The sequence below is a fragment of the Heterodontus francisci genome, chromosome 24 (genome assembly GCF_036365525.1).
Source record: "Heterodontus francisci isolate sHetFra1 chromosome 24, sHetFra1.hap1, whole genome shotgun sequence".
Lineage (NCBI taxonomy): Eukaryota > Metazoa > Chordata > Chondrichthyes > Heterodontiformes > Heterodontidae > Heterodontus > Heterodontus francisci.
The window spans coordinates 49,725,498-49,745,298 of record NC_090394.1 but is presented as its reverse complement, the minus strand read 5'-3'; the positions used below and the strand labels follow the sequence as shown (position 1 = coordinate 49,745,298).

Genomic DNA, 19,801 nt, shown 5'->3' with positions numbered 1-19,801 from the left:
ATGGCCAGCAATCAACTGAAATCACCAACTGCCCTGTTTGTTCAATTGCAGCAATTACTTGAACAAATCTGCAGTTTAAATGCAACCACATTGAGGCTCCATTGGCCGTGATCTAGTCAATAATCAATTAAGAACCATAACACTGCTTGTTGTACCAATTCATGGGAGATTTTACTTTCAGACTTATGCTAATGAATAAGTAAAGAACAATGTCAAAACTAACCTTGAAATCTTTCTTTAAGGTTGAGGACCTCCCCTGTGAAATACCAGCTGCAATTACAGCACCAGAATGAATCATAGGACCTTCCTAGAAATCAGAGTAATATGAAAACACTATTATGTTAAAACTTGAATAGAAGTAATTAAATGTGCTCACTTTGGGATTACTGATACATCTCCAATTTAATCCATTTCAGGTTTTGCAGCACACTTTTTAAAATAAATCCACCTTCTACATTTGCAGCAGCATTTTTTAATGAACCAATGTAGCTTTACTGCCATCATAACAGCTCGATCTTCAAGGCCATTTTTCTCTGGTAATCTAGTTTGTTTTAATTCAGTCACAGAGTGTGCACATTGTTGGTAAAGCCAGCATTTATTGCCCACAAGAAGGTGCTGATCAACTGCCTTCTTGAATTACTGCAGTCTGTGTGGTGAAGCTACTTCCACATTGCTGCTAGGTTGGGAATTCCTGGATTTTGACCCAACGACAATGAAGGAAAAGGTGATATTTTTCCAAGTCAGGATGGCGTGTGACTTGGAGAGGAATTTGCAGGTGGTGGTGTTCCCATGCGCTTGTTGCTAGTTTTTCTAGGTGGCAGAGATCACAGATTTTGGATATTGTAATGAAGAAACCTTGGCGAGTTGCTGTAGTGCATCTGCTAGATGGTACACACTGCAGTCACTGTATGCCAGTGATGGAGAAAGTGAATGTTTAAGGTGGTGGATGGGGTGCCAATCAACAGTGCTTTACCCTGGATGGCATCAAGCTTCTGAGTGCTGTTGGAACTGCATTCATCCAGGAAAGTGAACAGTATTCCATTACACTCATGACTTGTGCCTTGTAGATGGCAGAAAGGCTCTGGGAAGTCAGGTGGGGAGTTACTTGCTACAGAATCTTTTGTTTCTGATCTGCTCTCATAACACAGTAATTATATGGCTGCTCCAATCATGTTTCTGGTCATTGGTGATCTGCAGGATGTTTATGGTGCAGGATTCAATGAAGGTAATGCCATACAATGTCAAGTGGTTAGACTCTCCCTTAGTGGAGATGGTCATTGCCTGGCACTTGTGTGGCTTAAATGTTACTTGCTTTCACCAAACATGTAGTCTGAATGGGAGGGGGAAAGTGAGAAAACTATTTCCCTATTTTAGTCAGTCTCATGTGATCAGAAACCACAAACTTAGGCTGAAGCTTGAGCAATTTTGAATTTTGAGGAATCCAACATTAAAGCCCAGAAATGGCGGAAAGGCAAATCCAGGGGCAGTTACACAGCCAGAGAAGAACTTTGTCATGAAGCAAAGCTTTGAATAGAAATTTTCTCAATCATTCCTTGTTCATGTGTCACTAAAAGCTAGTATTCAGATGCACAAGCAATTAGGAAGGCAAATTGTATGTTGGCCTTCATTGTAAGGATTTTTGAGTACAGGAGTAAAGAAGTCCTGCTGCAATTGTATAGATCCTTTGTGAGATCACACCTAGAGTATTGTGTACAGTTTTAGTCTCCTTATCTAAGAAAGGATATACTTGCTGTAGAGGTAGTCCACCAGGGGTTCATCAAACCCTGGGATGGTGAGATTGTCTTCTGATGTGATTGCAGAAACTGGGCCTCTATTCTCTAGAGTTTTGAAGAATGAGAGGTGATCTCATTGAAACTGACAAAATTCTTACAGGGTAGGTGTTGATAGGATGTTTCCTCTGGCTGGTGAGTCCAGAACCAGGGTACACAGTCTCAGAATAAGGTGTAGGCCATTTAAGAGGAGGAATTTCTTTACTCAGAAGATGATGAATCTTTGGAATTCATTACCCCAGACGGCTGTAGAAGCTCAATCATTGAGCATCTTCAAGACAGAAATAAATAGATATCTGATACTAATGACAACAAGGGATATGGGGATAGTGAGGCAAAATGGCATAGAGGTAGATGATCAGCCATGAACTGTTTGGAATGGTGGAGCAGGCTCGATGGGCTGAATGGCCTACTCTTGCTCCTATTTCCTATGTTCCTATTCCACACTGAAAGGCAACTCAAAACGGTGCAGTAGAGTTTGCCTGCCAAGTTTAAGTAGTGAATCAAAGGCATTTAGCACTTAAATAGAGCAGCGTGAAAGCGTAGTGTGAACTTCTGCAGTAATTATAGGTCAACAAATAAATTCTAGCATTTTATTACTCAGTTTTTAAAGATGGAAACATTACAAAACTATATATTGCTAGAGAAGTGATAGCATTGAGTTATAACCTGCATATGCTGCATACCTATAAATTAAATGCAAACCATAAATATCAATACCCGAGGCTTCATCCAGAGGCATGCATTAGTACTGATACAAATGTTACAACAAATCTACAGATGTGTCAAAATTACAGTACTTTTTATTTAAAATCAAACTTTCACATATATAGCAAATTGTCAGGTGCAAAAAGATGTCAGACACAAAGTAGAGCAAGACCGGGAGTACACAATCTAAACAAACTTCCTACAGCACCTTCCAAACTCCCGACCTCTGCCACCTCAAAGAACAAAGGCAGAAGGTGGGTGGGAACTACCACCTGCAAGTTCCCCTCCAAATTGCACATCAACCCAACTTAGAAATATATTGTCATTCTTTCATCATCACTGGGTCAAATTCCTGGTACTCCCCACATAGCAGCACTGTTGGTGTACCTACAACACATGGACTGCAACATTTATGAAGGCGGTTCACCACCACCTTCGCAAGGGAAATGAGGTATGGGCAATAAATGCTGGCCTTGCCAGCAACACCCATGTCGCATGAAAGGAAAAAAACTGCAAAGAAATCTCTTAACTGGTATTTTTATTTTCATAAAATCTACATTTATTTTATTTATTTATTCAGAGATACAGCACTGAAACAGGCCCTTAAGCCCACCGAGTCTGTGCCGACCAACAACCACCCATTTATACTAACCCTACAGGAATAGCAGCCATAAAGGCGGGGCTAAAGTGTGGCGAGTCGAAGAGACTTAGCAGTTGGCAGGAAAAAAGACAAAAGTGCAAGGGGAGAGCCAACTGTGTAACAGCCACGACAAACAAATTTTTCTGCAGCACCTGTGGAAGAGCCTGTCACTCTAGAATTGGCCTTTATAGCCACTCCAGGCACTGTTCCACACACCACTGACCTCCTCCAGACGCTTACCCATTGTCTCTCGAGATAAGGAGGCCAAAGAAAAAACAAACAGTAATCCCATATTCCCTACCACCTACCTACACTAGGGGCAATTTACCTATCAACCTGCAAGTCTTTGGCTGTGGGAGGAAACCGGAGCACCCGGCGAAAACCCACGCGGTCACAGGGAGAACTTACAAATTAGTAAGTGCAATAACCTACCTATTCACACAAATAAAAGGACATTCACGAATTATCCATTATTTGTTTAGAGTTATTCATGGAGCTAAACAGTGAAATCACAGAAACATGGATTGTTACAGCACAGGAGGCCCTTCAGCCCATCGTGTCTGCACCTGCTCTCCGAATGAGCAATTCACCTAATGCCATTCCCCAGCCTTCTCTCCAGAACCCTGCACATTCTTCCTTTGCAAGTAATTCCCCTTTGAACGCCTCGATTGAACCTGCCTCCACCAGGTTCTCAGGCAGTGCATTCCAGATCCCAACCACTCACTGCCTGAAGATTCTCCTCATGTCGCTTTTGCTTCTTTTGCCAATCACTTTAAATCTCTGCCCTCTCATTCTCGATCATTTCATGAGTGGGAACAGTTTTTCCCCATCCACTGTCCAGATCCCTCGTAATTTTGAAAGCCTGTAACAAATCACCTCTCAGCCTTCTCTTCTCCAAGGAGAAGAATCTATCTTCATAACTGAAGTTCCTAATCCCTGGAGCCATTCACGTGAATCCTTTCTGTACTCTCTCCAATGCCTTCACATCTTTCCTAACGTGTGGTGGCCAGAACTGGACACAATATTCCAGCTGAGGCTGAACTAGTGCCTTTTATGAGTTTAACATAACCTCCTTGCTCTTGTACGCTATGCCCCTATTAATAAAGCCCAGGATACTGTATGCTTTATTCAGAAGTCTTAAGAAGGAATTTTCCTCCACACAAGATCAGATGGCAGGTTGTTCGACCATACCCATCTTGGAGCGAAGACCAAAGTATGGAAAGTCCTCATCAGGGAACTCCTCTTTGCTGACGATGCTGCATTAAAATCCCACACAGAAGAGTGTCTGCAGAGACTCATCGACTGCCTGCAACGAATTTGGCCTAACCATCAGCCTCAAGAAAACGAACATCATGGGACAGGGCATCAGAAATGCTCCATCCATCAATATCAGCGACCACGCTCTGGAAATGGTTCAAGAGTTTACCAACCTAGGCTCAACGATCACCAGTAACCTGTCTCTCGATGCAGAAATCAACAAGCGCATGGGAAAGGCGTCCACTGCTATGTCCAGACTGGCCAAGAGGGTGTGGGAAAACGGCGCACTGACATGGAACACAAAAGTCCGAGTGTTTCAAGCCTGTGTCCTCAGTACCTTGCTCTACGGCAGCGAGGCCTGGACAACGTATGTCAGCCAAGAGCGACGTTTTAACTCATTCCATCTTCGCTGCCTCCGGAGAACCCTTGGCATCAAGTGGCAGGACCGTATCTCCAACGCAGAAGTCCTCGAGGCAGCCAACATCCCCAGCATATACACCCTACTGAGCCAGTGGCGTTTAAGATGGCTTGGCCAGGTGAGCCACAAGATGGCAGGATCCCCAAGGATGCATTGTACAGCGAGCTCGTCACTGGTATCAGACCCACCGGCCGTCCATGTTTGCGCTTTAAAGACGTCTGCAAACGCGACATGAAGTCCTGTGACATTGATCACAAGTTGTCGGAGTCAGTTGCCAGTGATCGCCAGAACTGGCGGACGGCCATAAAGGCGGGGCTAAAGAGCGGTGAGTCGAATAGACTTAGCAGTTGGCAGGAAAAAGACAGAAATGCAAGGAGAGAGCCAATTGTGTAACAGCCCTGACAACCAACTTTATCTGCAGCGCCTGTGGAAGAGTCTGTCACTCTAGAGTTGGCCTTTATAGCCACTCCAGGCACTGCTCCACAAACCACTGACCAACTCTAGGCGCTTACCCATTGACTCTCGAGACAAGGAGGCCAAAGAAGAAGACTATATGCTTTATTAACCATACTCTCAACCTGTCTTGCCACCTTCAATGACTTATGCACATATACTCCCAGGTCCTACTGCTCTTGCACTCCGTTTAGAGTTGTACCCTTTATATTATATTGTTCTCCATTTTCCTCCTACCAAAATGAATCACATCACATTTCCCCGCATTGAACTTCATCTGCCACTTGTCCACCCATTCCACCAACTTGTCTATGTCCTTTTGAAGTTCTACACTATCCTCACAATTCTTCCAAGTTTTGTATTATCCACAAATTTTGAAATTGTGCCCTGTACACCAAGGTCTAGGTCATCAATATACATCAGGAAAAGCAAGGGTCCCAACACTGAGCCCTGGGGAACTCCACTACAAACCTTCCTCCAGCCCAAAGAACATCCATTAACCACTACTCTGTTTCCTGGACGGCATGGGCTTTTGACTCCAAGTAACTGTCACTTGCATCATATTCAGCTTTGCTAATATGGGTAAACAATGTGTTGTAGCCCTTGTGGGAGGCAAATAACTGAATCTTAGACATCACTTAAATTATTTCTTGGAAAGTAGGAGCTTCCGCAGGCATGGGTCGAGTGTCTGCTCGTTTTTGGGTTATGACTGACGTCATCACCACAGGCCGTGACATTTGGGCAAGTGTAGGAGTCAATGAAATCTTGCTCCCCGGACTTGTTCAGGGATTCTTAAACAGTAAGTTCATTGTCAAAGGAGACAAACATCTCTGCAGACATGGTGGATGGCTTGACGTGCAATAGAGGAAATTCAGCAGCAGGCATCACGCACATTGACGTGGCAGGCAATTTCACAGGCAGGTAATGAGGATTGTTGGGTGGAAGTAAGGTTGGTGATGACAGAGTTCAGCAGACACTTGTGGTAGTGGTTTTGACGTTCTTGATTATGCCAGGATCAAGGGGTTGAAGAGCAGAAATGGTGTTGGAGGCTGGGTGGCACCATCAGTATTAGAAAGACAGTGAACAACACGCTAAGAGGGGGCATGGTTCACCAAAAAAACTTTTTTTTTTAAATGGGGCTCATGTGCCCAATTATAAAGGTGTAAAATACACTAAGTAAATAAGGCCCATGACATTGAAGGTTGTCCAGTATCCATGGTTTCAGGCCACCTCATGCATCTTTTAGAACGTAAACTATTAGGGGCTGTTATGAATGCCCATATTTTATAGTTGCCCACAATTTGCAAGTGTCTAAGACCAGGTTCCGCTGTACATGAAATGACAGTTGTGCCATCCAATGCCTTTATCGAAGCATCTATGTTTGCAAATTGATAATTTATGGTAGCGGCAATCGGATGACAATACTAGCATATGCTAATTTACTCAAAATGGCAAATGCAGCATAAGCAGAGATATTGTATTTGCATCTTTGATCTTCATCCTATCTTTACTTTGCCATATACATATATACAAATATGTGATCAAACCAATTAAACAAATCATGTTTCCCATCCAAGAAAGTTATCCTGAATACTCCCAATGAGCTAGAAACAAATTTACCAATACTATCACTGGTCCAAAGCTTTAGCAATTAGAATTTTTCATAAATAGAAAGATGTGTAAGTTGGGTTACTTGCATTTCCTGCTTTAACTTTATATTTTGCAATGATCACAACTCCACCATATCCTGGATAGTTTTGTGCACACACAAATTGCAAGAAATGAACAAGAAATGGTCTTGCCCAGTTCTGCAAGTTCCTATGTTCCATCAAATTGCCAAACAATTTTGTGAAACCTACAACTTTTGCTCCAAAATGCAGTTCCTTAATTTAAACCACAGGACTTTACAGAACCAGTTAAAAATGTACAAACAGGAAATACTGAATAGTCTGCACAGGCCACATGACAGAATAGATGCTCTCTGTTCGAAATGACCATGCTAATGCTCCACAGCAGCAGTGTACATTTTAGGACAGAATACTGATCTATTTGTATCTATTACAGGAGCGCTACTAAAAGCACAAGAAAATGATTACTTGCTTTACAATATTAAATTAAATTGTATACATACAACCCTTTAATATTTATTAATTTATTTTGGTACTAAAGCATTGCACCAATTGTTAAACGTATCAGTTTAGTAGATATAAGAAAGGGCTGTAAAAATTCAATATTCCATTTGGCAGGACTTTTGACGACTTGCATTGCTATGAATTAGTCTTTCTTACTGCATGAATATTTTGCTTACTATAAAACATTACTAGACTTCAAATTTTAGGAGAAAATGATGATGCATTTCATGCAGGATTTTGTAAGCAAGAATTATGTGGAAACTATACAAATCATTATCTCTGTTGTACATTACCTTCCCAACTGCCAGTCCACCAACGACAGAGGAAATCACACCAAGCACTTTAACCACCAGAGTCTGCAAGATAAACACAATCATAACTGTAAAGAGTAATAGTCCCTTGCGAAGACAGGTAGGGAGGCAGGTGATGGGGAAGGGTGGAGAGAAAGATGACCTTTGCACATCTCATACTAAGCAACAGCACAGAACATTATGTTAAAAAATTACATATATTTATATTAGTCTACAATAAAAGTAGCAGTAAAAAGATTATAGTAATTTGAAGCCAAAACATTCAGAATTAAATACTGGAGACACCAATATTAAATTTGGTATGCAGAATCATAGGGCACAGGATATCATATGGCCCACGGTGCCTATGCCAGCTCCTTGAAACAGCTATCCAATTAGACCCACTTCCCTGCAATAATTTTTTCCTTTTTAAGTATATATCTACTTCTGTCTTGAAAGTTGCCAATGAATCCTCTTCCACCACTCTTTCAGACAATATATTCCAGATGATAACAACTTGCTGAGTCAAAAAATATTCTCATCACCAGTGGCATATTTTTGGCCTCTGGTTACTGATCTGCCTGGCTTTTTGCCAATTATCTTAAATCAGTGTCCTCTAGTCACTGTCCCTCTTGCTAGTGGAAACAGTTTCTCCACAGCTAGTCCATCAAAACCCCTCATAACTTTTGAAGACTTCTGTTAAATCTGCACTTAACCTTCTGTGCTTTTAATAGAATTCCAGTTTTTCTAGTCTCTAAATTCCGTCATCTTTCATATCATTCCAGTAAATCTCCTTCATACCCCCTTCAAGGCCTTGACATCCTTCCTAAAGTGTGGTGTCCAGAATCGGACAAAATACTCTAGCCGAGGTCTAACAACTGATTTATAAATGTTTACCATCACTCCCTTGCTTTTGTACTTAAAGCATCTATTAATAAATCTGAGGATCCCATATGATCTTTTTTTTTAAAAGACAGCTTTAACAACTGGGCATGCATTTTACTGAAAACTCCCTTGAAAGCCCGCTGTTATGGGAAAAATTGCATTGTAAACAAGGGTCCATATTTTTGAAATCACCTCTGGTGCCTGTATATTGTGCTATGATGGGACTTTCAATGTTCAAGAACGCCTATGAAGCTGAGTGAGATATACACACAGTTTATTGTCCCTCATCTTAGAATTAATTTCTCAAAAAAACCTTTTACCTGAATTCTGAAGCAAACTATCCCTAATTACCACCTGTGTTATATTACGCTAGAGGTTATGTTGAGAGTCAACTTTCTGATTAGTGACACTTATGAGGTGGGGAGGCGTTTTTCTTCATCTTAAACTTCAGCAGAAGGAGACAAATGAGTTCAATTGTGAAAGTTAATCATCTGTGTTTTGCTGATAATTAATTAGAATGTTTACAAAGAGGAACGAGATCCATCTGCTTAGATGATTAATGAGGTAGAGCTGGTTGTCATGCAGACATGTGGAACCTGATGCTGTGTCTTTGGATTATTTCACCAAGGGACAACATGTATATGAGAAGCAAAAGTGGGGCAAGGATAGATCATTGGGGAATTCCAGAGGTAACAGTGCAGGAGTGAGAAGAGAAGCCATTACATGAGATTCACAGGACAGCTGAGAGGAATTGGAGAAGGTTGGTGTATTTGATCACAACAAAGTTTGCTAACAGTTCAAGAGGGATGAAAAGGGATAGTTCACCACAGTCAGTTACATAAGATGTCATTTATGACTTTGATTAGAGACGTTTCAATGCTGTGACAGTGACAGGAACTTGATTTGAGATGTTCATGAAGTTGCTGGAAAGATGGATTTGGGAGGAGACACACGTTTAAGGACATGAGAGGAAAGGTTGGAGATGGGGTGGTAGTTTGCAAGGACAGAGGTCAAGGGTATTTTTTTGAGGAGGGGGTGATGGTGGAAGATTTGAAAGGGAGGGTACCTGAAGAGAGGGAACCATTCATAATATCAACTGGTATGAGGACCAGGAAATGAAATTGGGTGGTCAGCAATTAAGTGGGAACAGAAACATAGAAAATAGGAGCAGGAGTAGGCCACTCGGCCCTTCGAGCCTGCTCCGCCATTCATTATGATCATGACTGATCATCCAACTCGGTAACCTGTTCCCGCTTTCGCCCCATACACTTTGATCCCTTTAGACCCAAGAGCTATATCTAACTCCTTCTTGAAAACATACAATGTTTTGGCCTCAACTGTTTTCTGTGGTAGCGAATTCCACAGGCTCACCACTCTCTGGGTGAAGAAATTTCTCCTCATCTCAGTCCTGAAAGGTTTACCCCATATCCTTAGACTATGACCCCTGGTTCTGGACTCCCCCACCATCGGGAACATCCTTCCTGCATCTACCCTGTTAAGTCCTGTTAGAATTTTGCAGGTCGTAAGAGCAGGTGGTGTGTCTCAGGGACAAGAGAAGACCAAAGATAGGAGAGAAACTAGAGAAAGATGAGATTTCAAGGGTAGGGAAAGGGCAGGGGGGGAATGCCTCTCCTCAGTTGTTCAGTGAATCTCCTGTAATGGCTGCTCTTCTCACTCCTGCACTGTTTTTTAAAAAAATTATTTTATTTAGAGATACAGCACTGAAACAGGCCCTTAGGCCCACCGAGTCTGTGCCGACTAACAACCACCCATTTATATTAATCCTACATTAATCCCATATTCCCCACCACAGCCCCACCACCTACCTACACGAGGGGCAATTTACAATGGCCAATTTACCTATCAACCTGCAAGTCTTTGGCTGTGGGAGGAAACTGGAACACCCGGCGGAAACCCACGCGGTCACAGGGAGAACTTGCAAACTCCGCACAGGCAGTACCCAGAACTGAACCCGGGTCGCTGGAGCTGTGCAGTTGCGGTGCTAGCCATTGTGCTGTCCATACTCTAAGTTACTCTAAGTAACCCAAAATAAAACAAATTTCTGGATCCAGATCATTCTGTACTATCATTAATTTCACTAATAGATATTGCTGACATGAAAAAATGACTGGCCAACAGTGAAGTGTCACCGTGGTGTGCATCAGTAGTGTTTTACATAGGAAAGGGGATCGGCCAGTCAGGCCCTGAGCCTGTTCTGCCATTCAATTAGATCATGGCTGATCTGTACCTCTCATCCATTTCCCCACCTTTGCACTCTATCCCTCAATACCCTTACCTAATAAAAATGTCAATCTCAGTCTTGATAATTTTAGTTGACCCAACAGCCACAACCTTTTGGGGAAAGTAATCCCATGTTTTCAATATCCTTTGTGTGAAAAGGTGCTTCCTAACTTCACTTCTTGAATGTCCTAATTTAAAATTTAAGATTGTGCCCTCTTGTACTGGAATCTCCCATCAGAGGGAAAAGGATACTCTGTTGAACCCTTTCATAATTTTAGGGACTTCAATTACATCACTACTCAACCATCTAAACACAAGAGATACAAATTTACACAATTACAAGCTTATGTAACCTTTCCTCATAATTTAACCCTTCAGGCCCAGGTATGGTGGAGTTGAGTCCACAAACAGATCAGCCATGATCTTATAGAATGGCGGAGCAGGCTCGAGGGGCCGAATGGCCTACTCCTGCTCCTAGTTCGTATGTATGTTCATATTAATCTGAAGCCCTGGTGTCAATTATGAATTTAAATGTTAACTTTATACATTATAGAGGTGAAATGAGTCAAGGGTTTTCTTTAAATGTTTTAAACTAAATCAACCATTTCAGAAGAAGGTCGTGGATTCAAGACCCACTCCAGATACTTGAGCATAAAAATCTAGGCTGACACGCCAGTGTAGTACAAGGGAGTGCTGCCCAGTTGGAGATGCCATCTTGCAGATGAGACATTAAACCAAGGGCTCGTCTCTCTCTCATGTGGACACAAAAGACCCATGGATCTAGTTTTGAAGAACAGCAGGGATATTAACCTGTGTTCTGGCCAATACTTACCTCTCAAATCAACATCACGAGAACAGATTAAAAAAGAAAGAAAAGACTTGCATTTATACAGTACCTTTCAGAACTACAGGACACCCCAAAGATCTATACAGCCAATGAAGTACTTTGAAGTATTGTCATGAAAGGCTTTGTATAAATGCAAGTCTTTTTCACAATGCGCCTATTTCACAGCATAAAAATTAACCTGCCAAACCTTCAATCTTTATAACTGATTTTTTTTTTAAATCAATTTGTACTGTCAAATACAAACTTAGTATGGCTCTTCATGCAAGTGCTTTCAAACATACAAATTTTTAGTTGCCACAAGGGAGATGGTGCCATAGTGATAATGTCACTGAACTAGCAATCTGGAGACCCAGGCTAATGCCCTGGGGACACTGGTTCAAATCCTACCACGGCAATTGGTGGAATTTAAATTCAATTAATTAATAAAAATCTGGAATTAAAAGCTAGTCTCAGCTAGACTATCATCGATTGTCGTAAAAACCCATTTGGTTCACTAATGTCCTTCAGGGAAGGAAATCTGCTGTCCTTACCTGGTCTGGCCTACATGTGACTCCAGACCCACAACAATGTGGTTGACTCTGAAATGCCCTCTGAAATAGCCTAGCAAGCCACTCAGTTCAATGGCAATTAGGAATGGGCAACAAACGCTGGCCTTGCCTGCGACGCCCACATCCCTTGAATAAAGAGAAAAAAAAACCTGAAGGTTAAGAATAAGCTCCGCACAGTTCATTTTATTAAATGTTCTGCCTACCTTAAGTCGAACCACATGTGGCACCTTTACTCCATTAAGGTAACATTTGATCTGGGGAATTCCACTGCCAGCTGCTGCAGGCTAAAGCAAAACATTAAATAAAAGTCACACAAAGGTGATTCAATACTGCCCTTCAAGATGGTCAGATTTTAAAGTCTGACTTTATTCAATCACAAACTATTTTTGCAGCAAAGAACAAATTCAATTTCCACAAGCAAATCAGTCATTGAGATAAATAGGAATTAGTTATGATATTAATTAAGAGACATAGCACTGAGAGAAAAAATGCAAGTGAAGGAATGAGCATAAAGACAGGTTGGTGAATTAGGCAGATACAATTATATGCGAAAATAGTACATTTTTGAACAACAACATTGATGGGAAGTACACCCAAATGGTAATTTTCTCAACTGAGTGGAGGAACATAGGAAGCAGAAATACAAATCTTTACAAGATGGGAACAAAGATAGAAAAATATGCAAAAGGAAAATATGTGATTCTGCCTTTTATGTGAATACAAAAGCAAGGAAATGCTGAATTCGTATGTAACATTGGTTAGGGCACAGTTAGCATACCGTATGCACGTCCAGGAAATCTGCTACAACAAAGAATATCAGAGCCAAGGAAAAGGTAGAATAAAGATTCACTAAAATTATATCAGGAGTGAGACATTATCTGAAAAGACTCAAAATGGAATCAGAACAGACAGCTCGAGTTATGGAGTTACCAATTTCACAGATTCTAAGGGCTCATTGTTTTCTGCCACTCTGTAGTTTCTATATTTGTATACAGTATGTACACTGTACTGTTCAATTTAGCATAAGTTGCATAAAGAGAAAATACTGGAAATATTCAGGTCAGGCAGCATCTGTGAAGAGAGCAACAACATTACCTTTCAGGTTAAAGATCCTTCATTGACCTGAAACGTTAACTCTGTTTCTCTCTCCAAAGATGCTGCCTGACCTGAGTATTTCCAGCATTTTTGTTTTTATTTCAGATTTCCAGCATCTGCAATATTTTGTTTTGTATCAGCATATGTCACCTTGCTCTGTGAAGTCATAATACACAATACACACAGCAGCAGGTTAACTTGAGCACATAATCGAGGCGACAAGTTCAGTACAATGCTGAGGGAGTGTTGCATTGCCAGAGACACTGTTTTGCAAATGAGATGTTAGGCTAAGGTCTGATCTGCCTATTTAAGTGGGCATTAAATTTCCTGTTCTAGCATTGGTTCAACATCTCATTTGCAGAACAGTGGCTCTGGCAATGCAGCACTCCCTCCGCATATTAATTATATAGGTGAATGTGGCAGCCATTTTTATACAACAGTCTTGTGTGAAAACGGCTGCCAGGTTCACTTACATATTTAATTCTACTTAAGCTTCTTTAGGACTTTTTTTTTCCATTATTCCTTCATGGGACATGGGCAAAGTCAGCATTTATTGCTCATAGAACCATAGAAAGGTTACAGCACAGAAGGAGGCCATTCAGCCCACTGGCTGAAAAAACTAGCCACCCAATCTAAACCCACCTTCCAACACCTGGTCCGTAGCCTTGCAGGTTACAGCACTTCAGGTGCATGTCCTTTTAAATGAGTTGAGGGTTTCTGCCTCCACCACTGATCCGGGCAGTGAATTCCAGACACCCACCACCCTCTGGGTGAGAAAGTTTTTCCTCATGTCCCCTCTAATCCTACTACCAATCACGTTAAAGCTGTGCCCCCTGGTAGCTGACCTCTCCACTAAGGGAAGCAGGTCCTTCCTGTCTACTCGATCCAGGCCCCTCATCATCTTGTACACCTCAATTAAGTCACCCCTCAGCCTCCTCTGTTCGAAGGAAAATAACCCTAGCCTATCCAATCTTTCCTCATAGCTGCAACTTTCAAGCACTGGAAACATTCCTGTAAATCTCCTCTACTCTCTCCAGAGCAATTATGTCCTTCCTGTAATGTAGTGACCAGAACTGTACACAATATTCCAGCTGTGGCCTATCCAGCGATTTATACAGTTCCAGCATTACATCCCTGCTTTTGTATTCTATACCTTGGCCAATAAAGGAAAGCATTCCAGATGCCTCCTTCACCACTCTTATCTACCTGACCTGCCACCTTCAGAGACCTGTGGACATGCATCCCAAGGTGTCTCACTTCTTCTACCCCTCTCAATATCTTTCGTTTATTGTGTATTCCCTTGCTTTGTTTGCCCTCGCAAAATGCTTTCCCTTACACTTCACAGAAGCATTATGAAACAAAATTTGACACAAAGCCACAGAATGAGCTATTAGGGCAGATGAACAAAAGTTTGGTTCAAGGGATAGGTTTAAAGTTGCGTCTTAAAGGAGGAAAGAGGTAGACAGGCAACGAGGCTTCTGGAGGGAAGCAGCAGAGGCAGTTTTATATTGGTTTAGTGTAACTTCTTGACCTTTGTACACAATGCCTCTAATTATAAAGTCCAGGTTTCCATATCCTTTATCAACTGCTTTGTCAACCTGTCTGACACCCTCAAAAATCTGTGCACAAACAATCAGGCCATGTACAATAACTTGAGAGGGGAGGTGAAGAGGAAAATAAGACTGGCAAAGACAGAATATGAAAATAGAACGGCAGTCGACATAAAAGGGAATCCAAAAATCTTCTACCAGCATGTAAATAGTAAACAGGCAGTAAGAGGTGGAGTGGGCCTATTAAGGACAAACAATGTAATATATGCTTAGAGGCAGAGGAAAGGCTAGAATACTTAATGAGTACTTTCTATCGGTGTTTACTGAAGAAGCAGTGTGACAAAATGTCATAGAAGCAGAGATGGTAGAGGCAATGGATGGGGTGAAAATTGGGCAGGATGAACTGGAAAGGCTGGCTACACTTAGAGTAGATAAGTTCGGATGGCTTGCATCAAAGGTTGCTAAAGGAAGTGGGAGTGGAGATAGCAGAAGGGCTTACCATATTCTTGCAATCTTCTTTAGATACAGGGGAGGTGCCAGAGGAGTGGAAAATGGCAAATGTGACACCCTTGTTCCAGAAAAGGTGCAAAGTCATTCCAAGTAACTACAGGCCAGTCAGTTTAACATCAGTGGTGGGTAAGGTTTTAGAATCAAGAAGCAGGGAAAAATAAACAGACACTTGAAGAGTTTTGGATTAATTAGGGATAGCCAGTATAGATTTCTAAAAGGCAGATCATGCTTGACTAATCTAATTGAAATTTTTGAAGAAGTAACAGAGAGAGAAGGTTGATGAAACGAATGCAGTGGATGTTGGCTATATGAATTTCAAGAAATCATTTGACAACGTACCAAATAAAAAGCTGGTTAATAAAATGGGGGCTCATGGAATAGTGGGGTCAGTTTCAGGTTGGACTTAAAAATGGTTTAAGGACAGAAACAGCAAGTTGTGGTAAATGGCTGTTTTCAGTCTGGAATCAATAAAATCATAGAATCGAGTGGTTACAGCACAGAAGGAGGCCATTCGGTCTGTCGTGCCTGTGCTGGCTCTCTAAAAGCAGCTCACCTAGTCCCACTCCCTGGCCTTTTCCCAACAGCCCTGCAAATGTTTCTCTTCAGATATTTGTCCAATTCTCGTTTGAAGGCCTCAATTGAATTGGAGGATGGTAGTCAGTGGTGTTACCCAAGGGTCAGTGTTAGGACCATTGCTTTTTTGATATAAATAAATGACTTGGATATTGGAATACTGAGTGAAATTTCAAAATTTGCAGATGATACCAAACTTGGAGGTTTGGCAAACTGAGGACGATACCAGTTGATTGCAACAGGACATAGATAGGCTAGTAGAATGAGCAGACAAGTGGCAGATGGCTTTTAATACAGAGAAGTGTGAGTGATGAATTTTGGCAGAAGGAATAGGCGTAATTGTCTTTGAGAAAGTGGTGGTGGTGAGCCACCTTCTTGAACTGCTGCAGTCCTTGGGGTGTAGGGAGTTCCAGGATTTTGACCCAGCAACAGTGAAAGAATAGAGATATAGTTCCAAGTCAGGATGGTATGTGGCTTGGAAGGGAACTTGGAGATGGTGGTGTTCCCCTGAGTCTGCTGCCTCTGTCCTTCTGGGCAGTAGAGGTCGTGGGTTTGCAAAGTGCTGTCGAAGAAGCCTCGGCTTCTTACAGATGGTACACAATGCTGCCACTGTGCAGCAGTGGCGAAGGGATTGAATGTTTAAGGTGATGGATGGAGTGCCAATCAAGCAGGCTGCTTTATCCTCGATGATGTTGAGCTTCTTGAGTGTTGTTGGAGCTGCACTCATCCAGGAATATATTGCATTAGTTTAACATCTCATTCCACTGTGAAGTTGAATGACAGTTTCACTTCTCCCTCGCTGGTGGGGGTCTGGTTGAGGCAGAGACCCCAACGGCATATTTTATGGAAAATGAATGAACACGTGAAGCAGAGTAAGATACAAGGGTTTACAGAAGATAGCTGGGCTGTAGGACTGGCTTTGGATTGCTTCATCAAGGTAGAATGAGCTAAATGGCTCCTCTGTGCTGTAAACTTCTATGGTTTTGCAAGGAAAAACAGAGTCTGATGGAAGTGAACACAGCAGCAGTTCTTTACTCTTACAAGCATTCATTCCTGATATTATGCATCTAGGTATTACTGAAACCCTGCTATAATAACCTCACTCAAGATTTCAAAAAGATGCATGATACCAAAGCAGTGCAGGAGACAGTAATGACTAATAGCATGCAATATCAGTCTGTAAGGTTCAACAGCTTTAAACAGAAAGCACTAATGGGTTTCTGAATGACACAAGAAGCCACCTTTTAGGATTAATCTCCAATATAGTCAAGCAATTTCACAAGTTGGCAAGAAAACTAGAAAAAAAGCAATTAGGGTAGAAGATTTCAACAATTAGGTAATAATCCAACAAAAACACATTAAAAAGTGTTGCATTGGATTATACTGGGCAAGCAAAAAATGTTTTTCATAACGCAACAGCAGCAAAGTTTTGATCTATTCACCCAGTTAGACAGCTGCATAGTGCACACTTTAACTATTTAATTACGTATGAATATCAAAAGCAATAATATGCTTAAAAGGATACTGTACAACATTGTTGCAAAATTATAAACTGTCATAAAATTACACTGAAAAGTCCAATTTCAGTACTACTTACTCAGCCGTACACTTACAATTGTCATAAAATTAAGTTTAAAAAGTAAGCAGAGTAACAAGAAATCTCATGACCTCTATAAATGCCACCAGAAAAGAACCAATCATCACAAAGCCAGCATTCAGTGATGCCCAAAGTACAAGCGAAATGGATAATCCACCTCCTTCGATAGATCTGTCGATATCTACATATTTTTTAAGGAAAGCCAACGACAACCTGTGTAGAATATTTGGAGAGAAATTATACAAACACAGGAACAGGCAAAGCCTTCAGCCAGGTGTAATCTGCAGCAATGAAGATATACAATACATTAAACAAGAAAAAGGATACTTTCTTTAATTACTTGGTACTTTACATCAGCAAGAATTTCCACAACAATATCTATAAGACAGGCAATAAGGCCAGTAAAGATTCCTATGAAGCAACAGACAACCCATCGTTTGATTTCAAGTACATGAAAGCCCTATATGGAGAAAAAAAAAAGATATTGTAAATAAGTCATAAACTATGATCAAGCTACTACACAAAATTGGAAAAAGCTTCTATAAATCACAGTATTAAAACTGGTCAATATATAATCCAATAGCAGCACCATATCATGAGTTTGTGTTCTGTGTAGACCATGAAAACCCTCATTCACAGAAGGTCAGTGTGCACATATTTAGCTAATGTGGGGCTAACCAAATTACATAGTAAATGTGCCAAAGTCAAAAGCAAGAACAGAAAATGAGACAGCTTCATGCTCCTCCTGGTTCAGGACTTTCCAGCATTCAGAGTGGCTACCAAAAGGGGGTCAATAAGATTGCCAAATTGAATGACATTTCTGGCTGGACATATCATCTGAAGCAATCTTTGGCTGCACATAATATTCTTCTTCTTTGGCCTCCTTGTCTCGAGAGACAATGGGTAAGCATCTGGAGGTGGTCAGTGGTTTGTGGAGCAGCGCCTGGAGTGGCTATAAAGGCCAATATTAAAGTGACAGGCTCTTCCACAGGTGCTGCAGAAAAAATTGTTTGTCGGGGCTGTTACACAGTTGGCTCTCCCCATGTGCTTTTGTCTTTTTTCCTGCCAACTGCTAAGTCTCTTCGACTCGCCACGCTTTAGCCCCGCCTTTATGGCTGCCCGCCAGCTCTGGCGAATATGCACTTGATCAAAATATTAATTTGGCAGCACTAACCTGGAAGACTGCCCTAGCAGCAATCTTGCAGTTAATATTTAAAATACCTATGAATCTATAAAGGTACTGCACTGAGCAGCACCTTTTGTTTTTAAATCAGGCAGCTCATTGAGAAAAATTATCTAGCTATTGAATCAAACCACTATTTTTATGTGCAGTTCAACATATATTGCAGCTCCAATTCAGAGGGATATACAAGTTCTAATACACATATATAGAACTCTAGGCTTTGCATCTGCAGGTGCCAAGTTATGGAAAAATGCATCTATCCACAGGACTACAATTTCCACAAACCACTATGTGAACAACCCTCCACAGCAAGTGCGCAAGCCATTTTAGAGTGTTGGCAACAGCTTGATAAATAAATGAACTAAATAATGAAAAAACACTTGAAGATCTTACACATCTCCAACATCAGAAATATGGCTCAAGGCCCATCAACACTGATTTGTACAACAATCCTGTGCACACTAAAGGCCTTAAATGAATACAAAAAGATAAACTTCCAGCCACTGCACCTGCCATGGCTTTCTCTCTCTGACAATGCTATTCCTACTTCTCCGAGAACTATATTTGCATGGATACCTCATGTCCAAGCATAGTTTGGTGCAGTCCCCATGCAGGTGAGCCCCAGGCATGCTCTTTTCACAAATGTTCAAATCACTCAGGCTTTGCCTTGTGGCTAATTGAACAAATATACTCAATCCCTAACCTCCCTATCACTGCTCTGCTGAGTGCTGCCAGACTGTCAGTACAAACGATTTAATTTTACAGACAGCAGTTGACTTCATTCTATTGAACATCACCATGTGAAAAACCAGTATAATTCAATATGTAAACCATTAGGTAAATGACTTAAAACTGTTACAAAAGGTCTTCCTTTTTAAATTTTTTTTGAGGACTTGTGTTAAAACTGAAAAGATTCCATGGATGTGTTTTTTTTAAAATCAAGTTTATCGAAAGGACACGAGATGTTGTTTGAAAACCACCTATGCTGGAAGTCATGTACTTTGGGCTCAGGAAACAACAGAGCCCTTCATGACTTGGGGAAAAATGGTTCAAGAAACCACATGTCAAGGTTTATGGAGATATG

General features: G+C 41.3%; 1 protein-coding gene across 2 annotated transcripts in view; it reads right to left on the bottom strand.

Moving 5' to 3' along the window:
• Positions 1-19,801, bottom strand: part of clcn7 (chloride channel 7) — a 99,901-nt gene that overhangs the window by 57,792 nt on the left and 22,308 nt on the right. For both annotated transcript variants that reach the window (XM_068056154.1, XM_068056156.1), the window contains exons 5-9: positions 17,862-17,994; positions 17,606-17,715; positions 12,413-12,493; positions 7,692-7,754; positions 224-307 (exon numbers count right to left, since the gene is read on the bottom strand). In XM_068056154.1, coding sequence (XP_067912255.1) covers positions 224-307; positions 7,692-7,754; positions 12,413-12,493; positions 17,606-17,715; positions 17,862-17,994 — 471 coding nt within the window. The remainder of the gene's footprint in view (positions 1-223; positions 308-7,691; positions 7,755-12,412; positions 12,494-17,605; positions 17,716-17,861; positions 17,995-19,801) is intronic.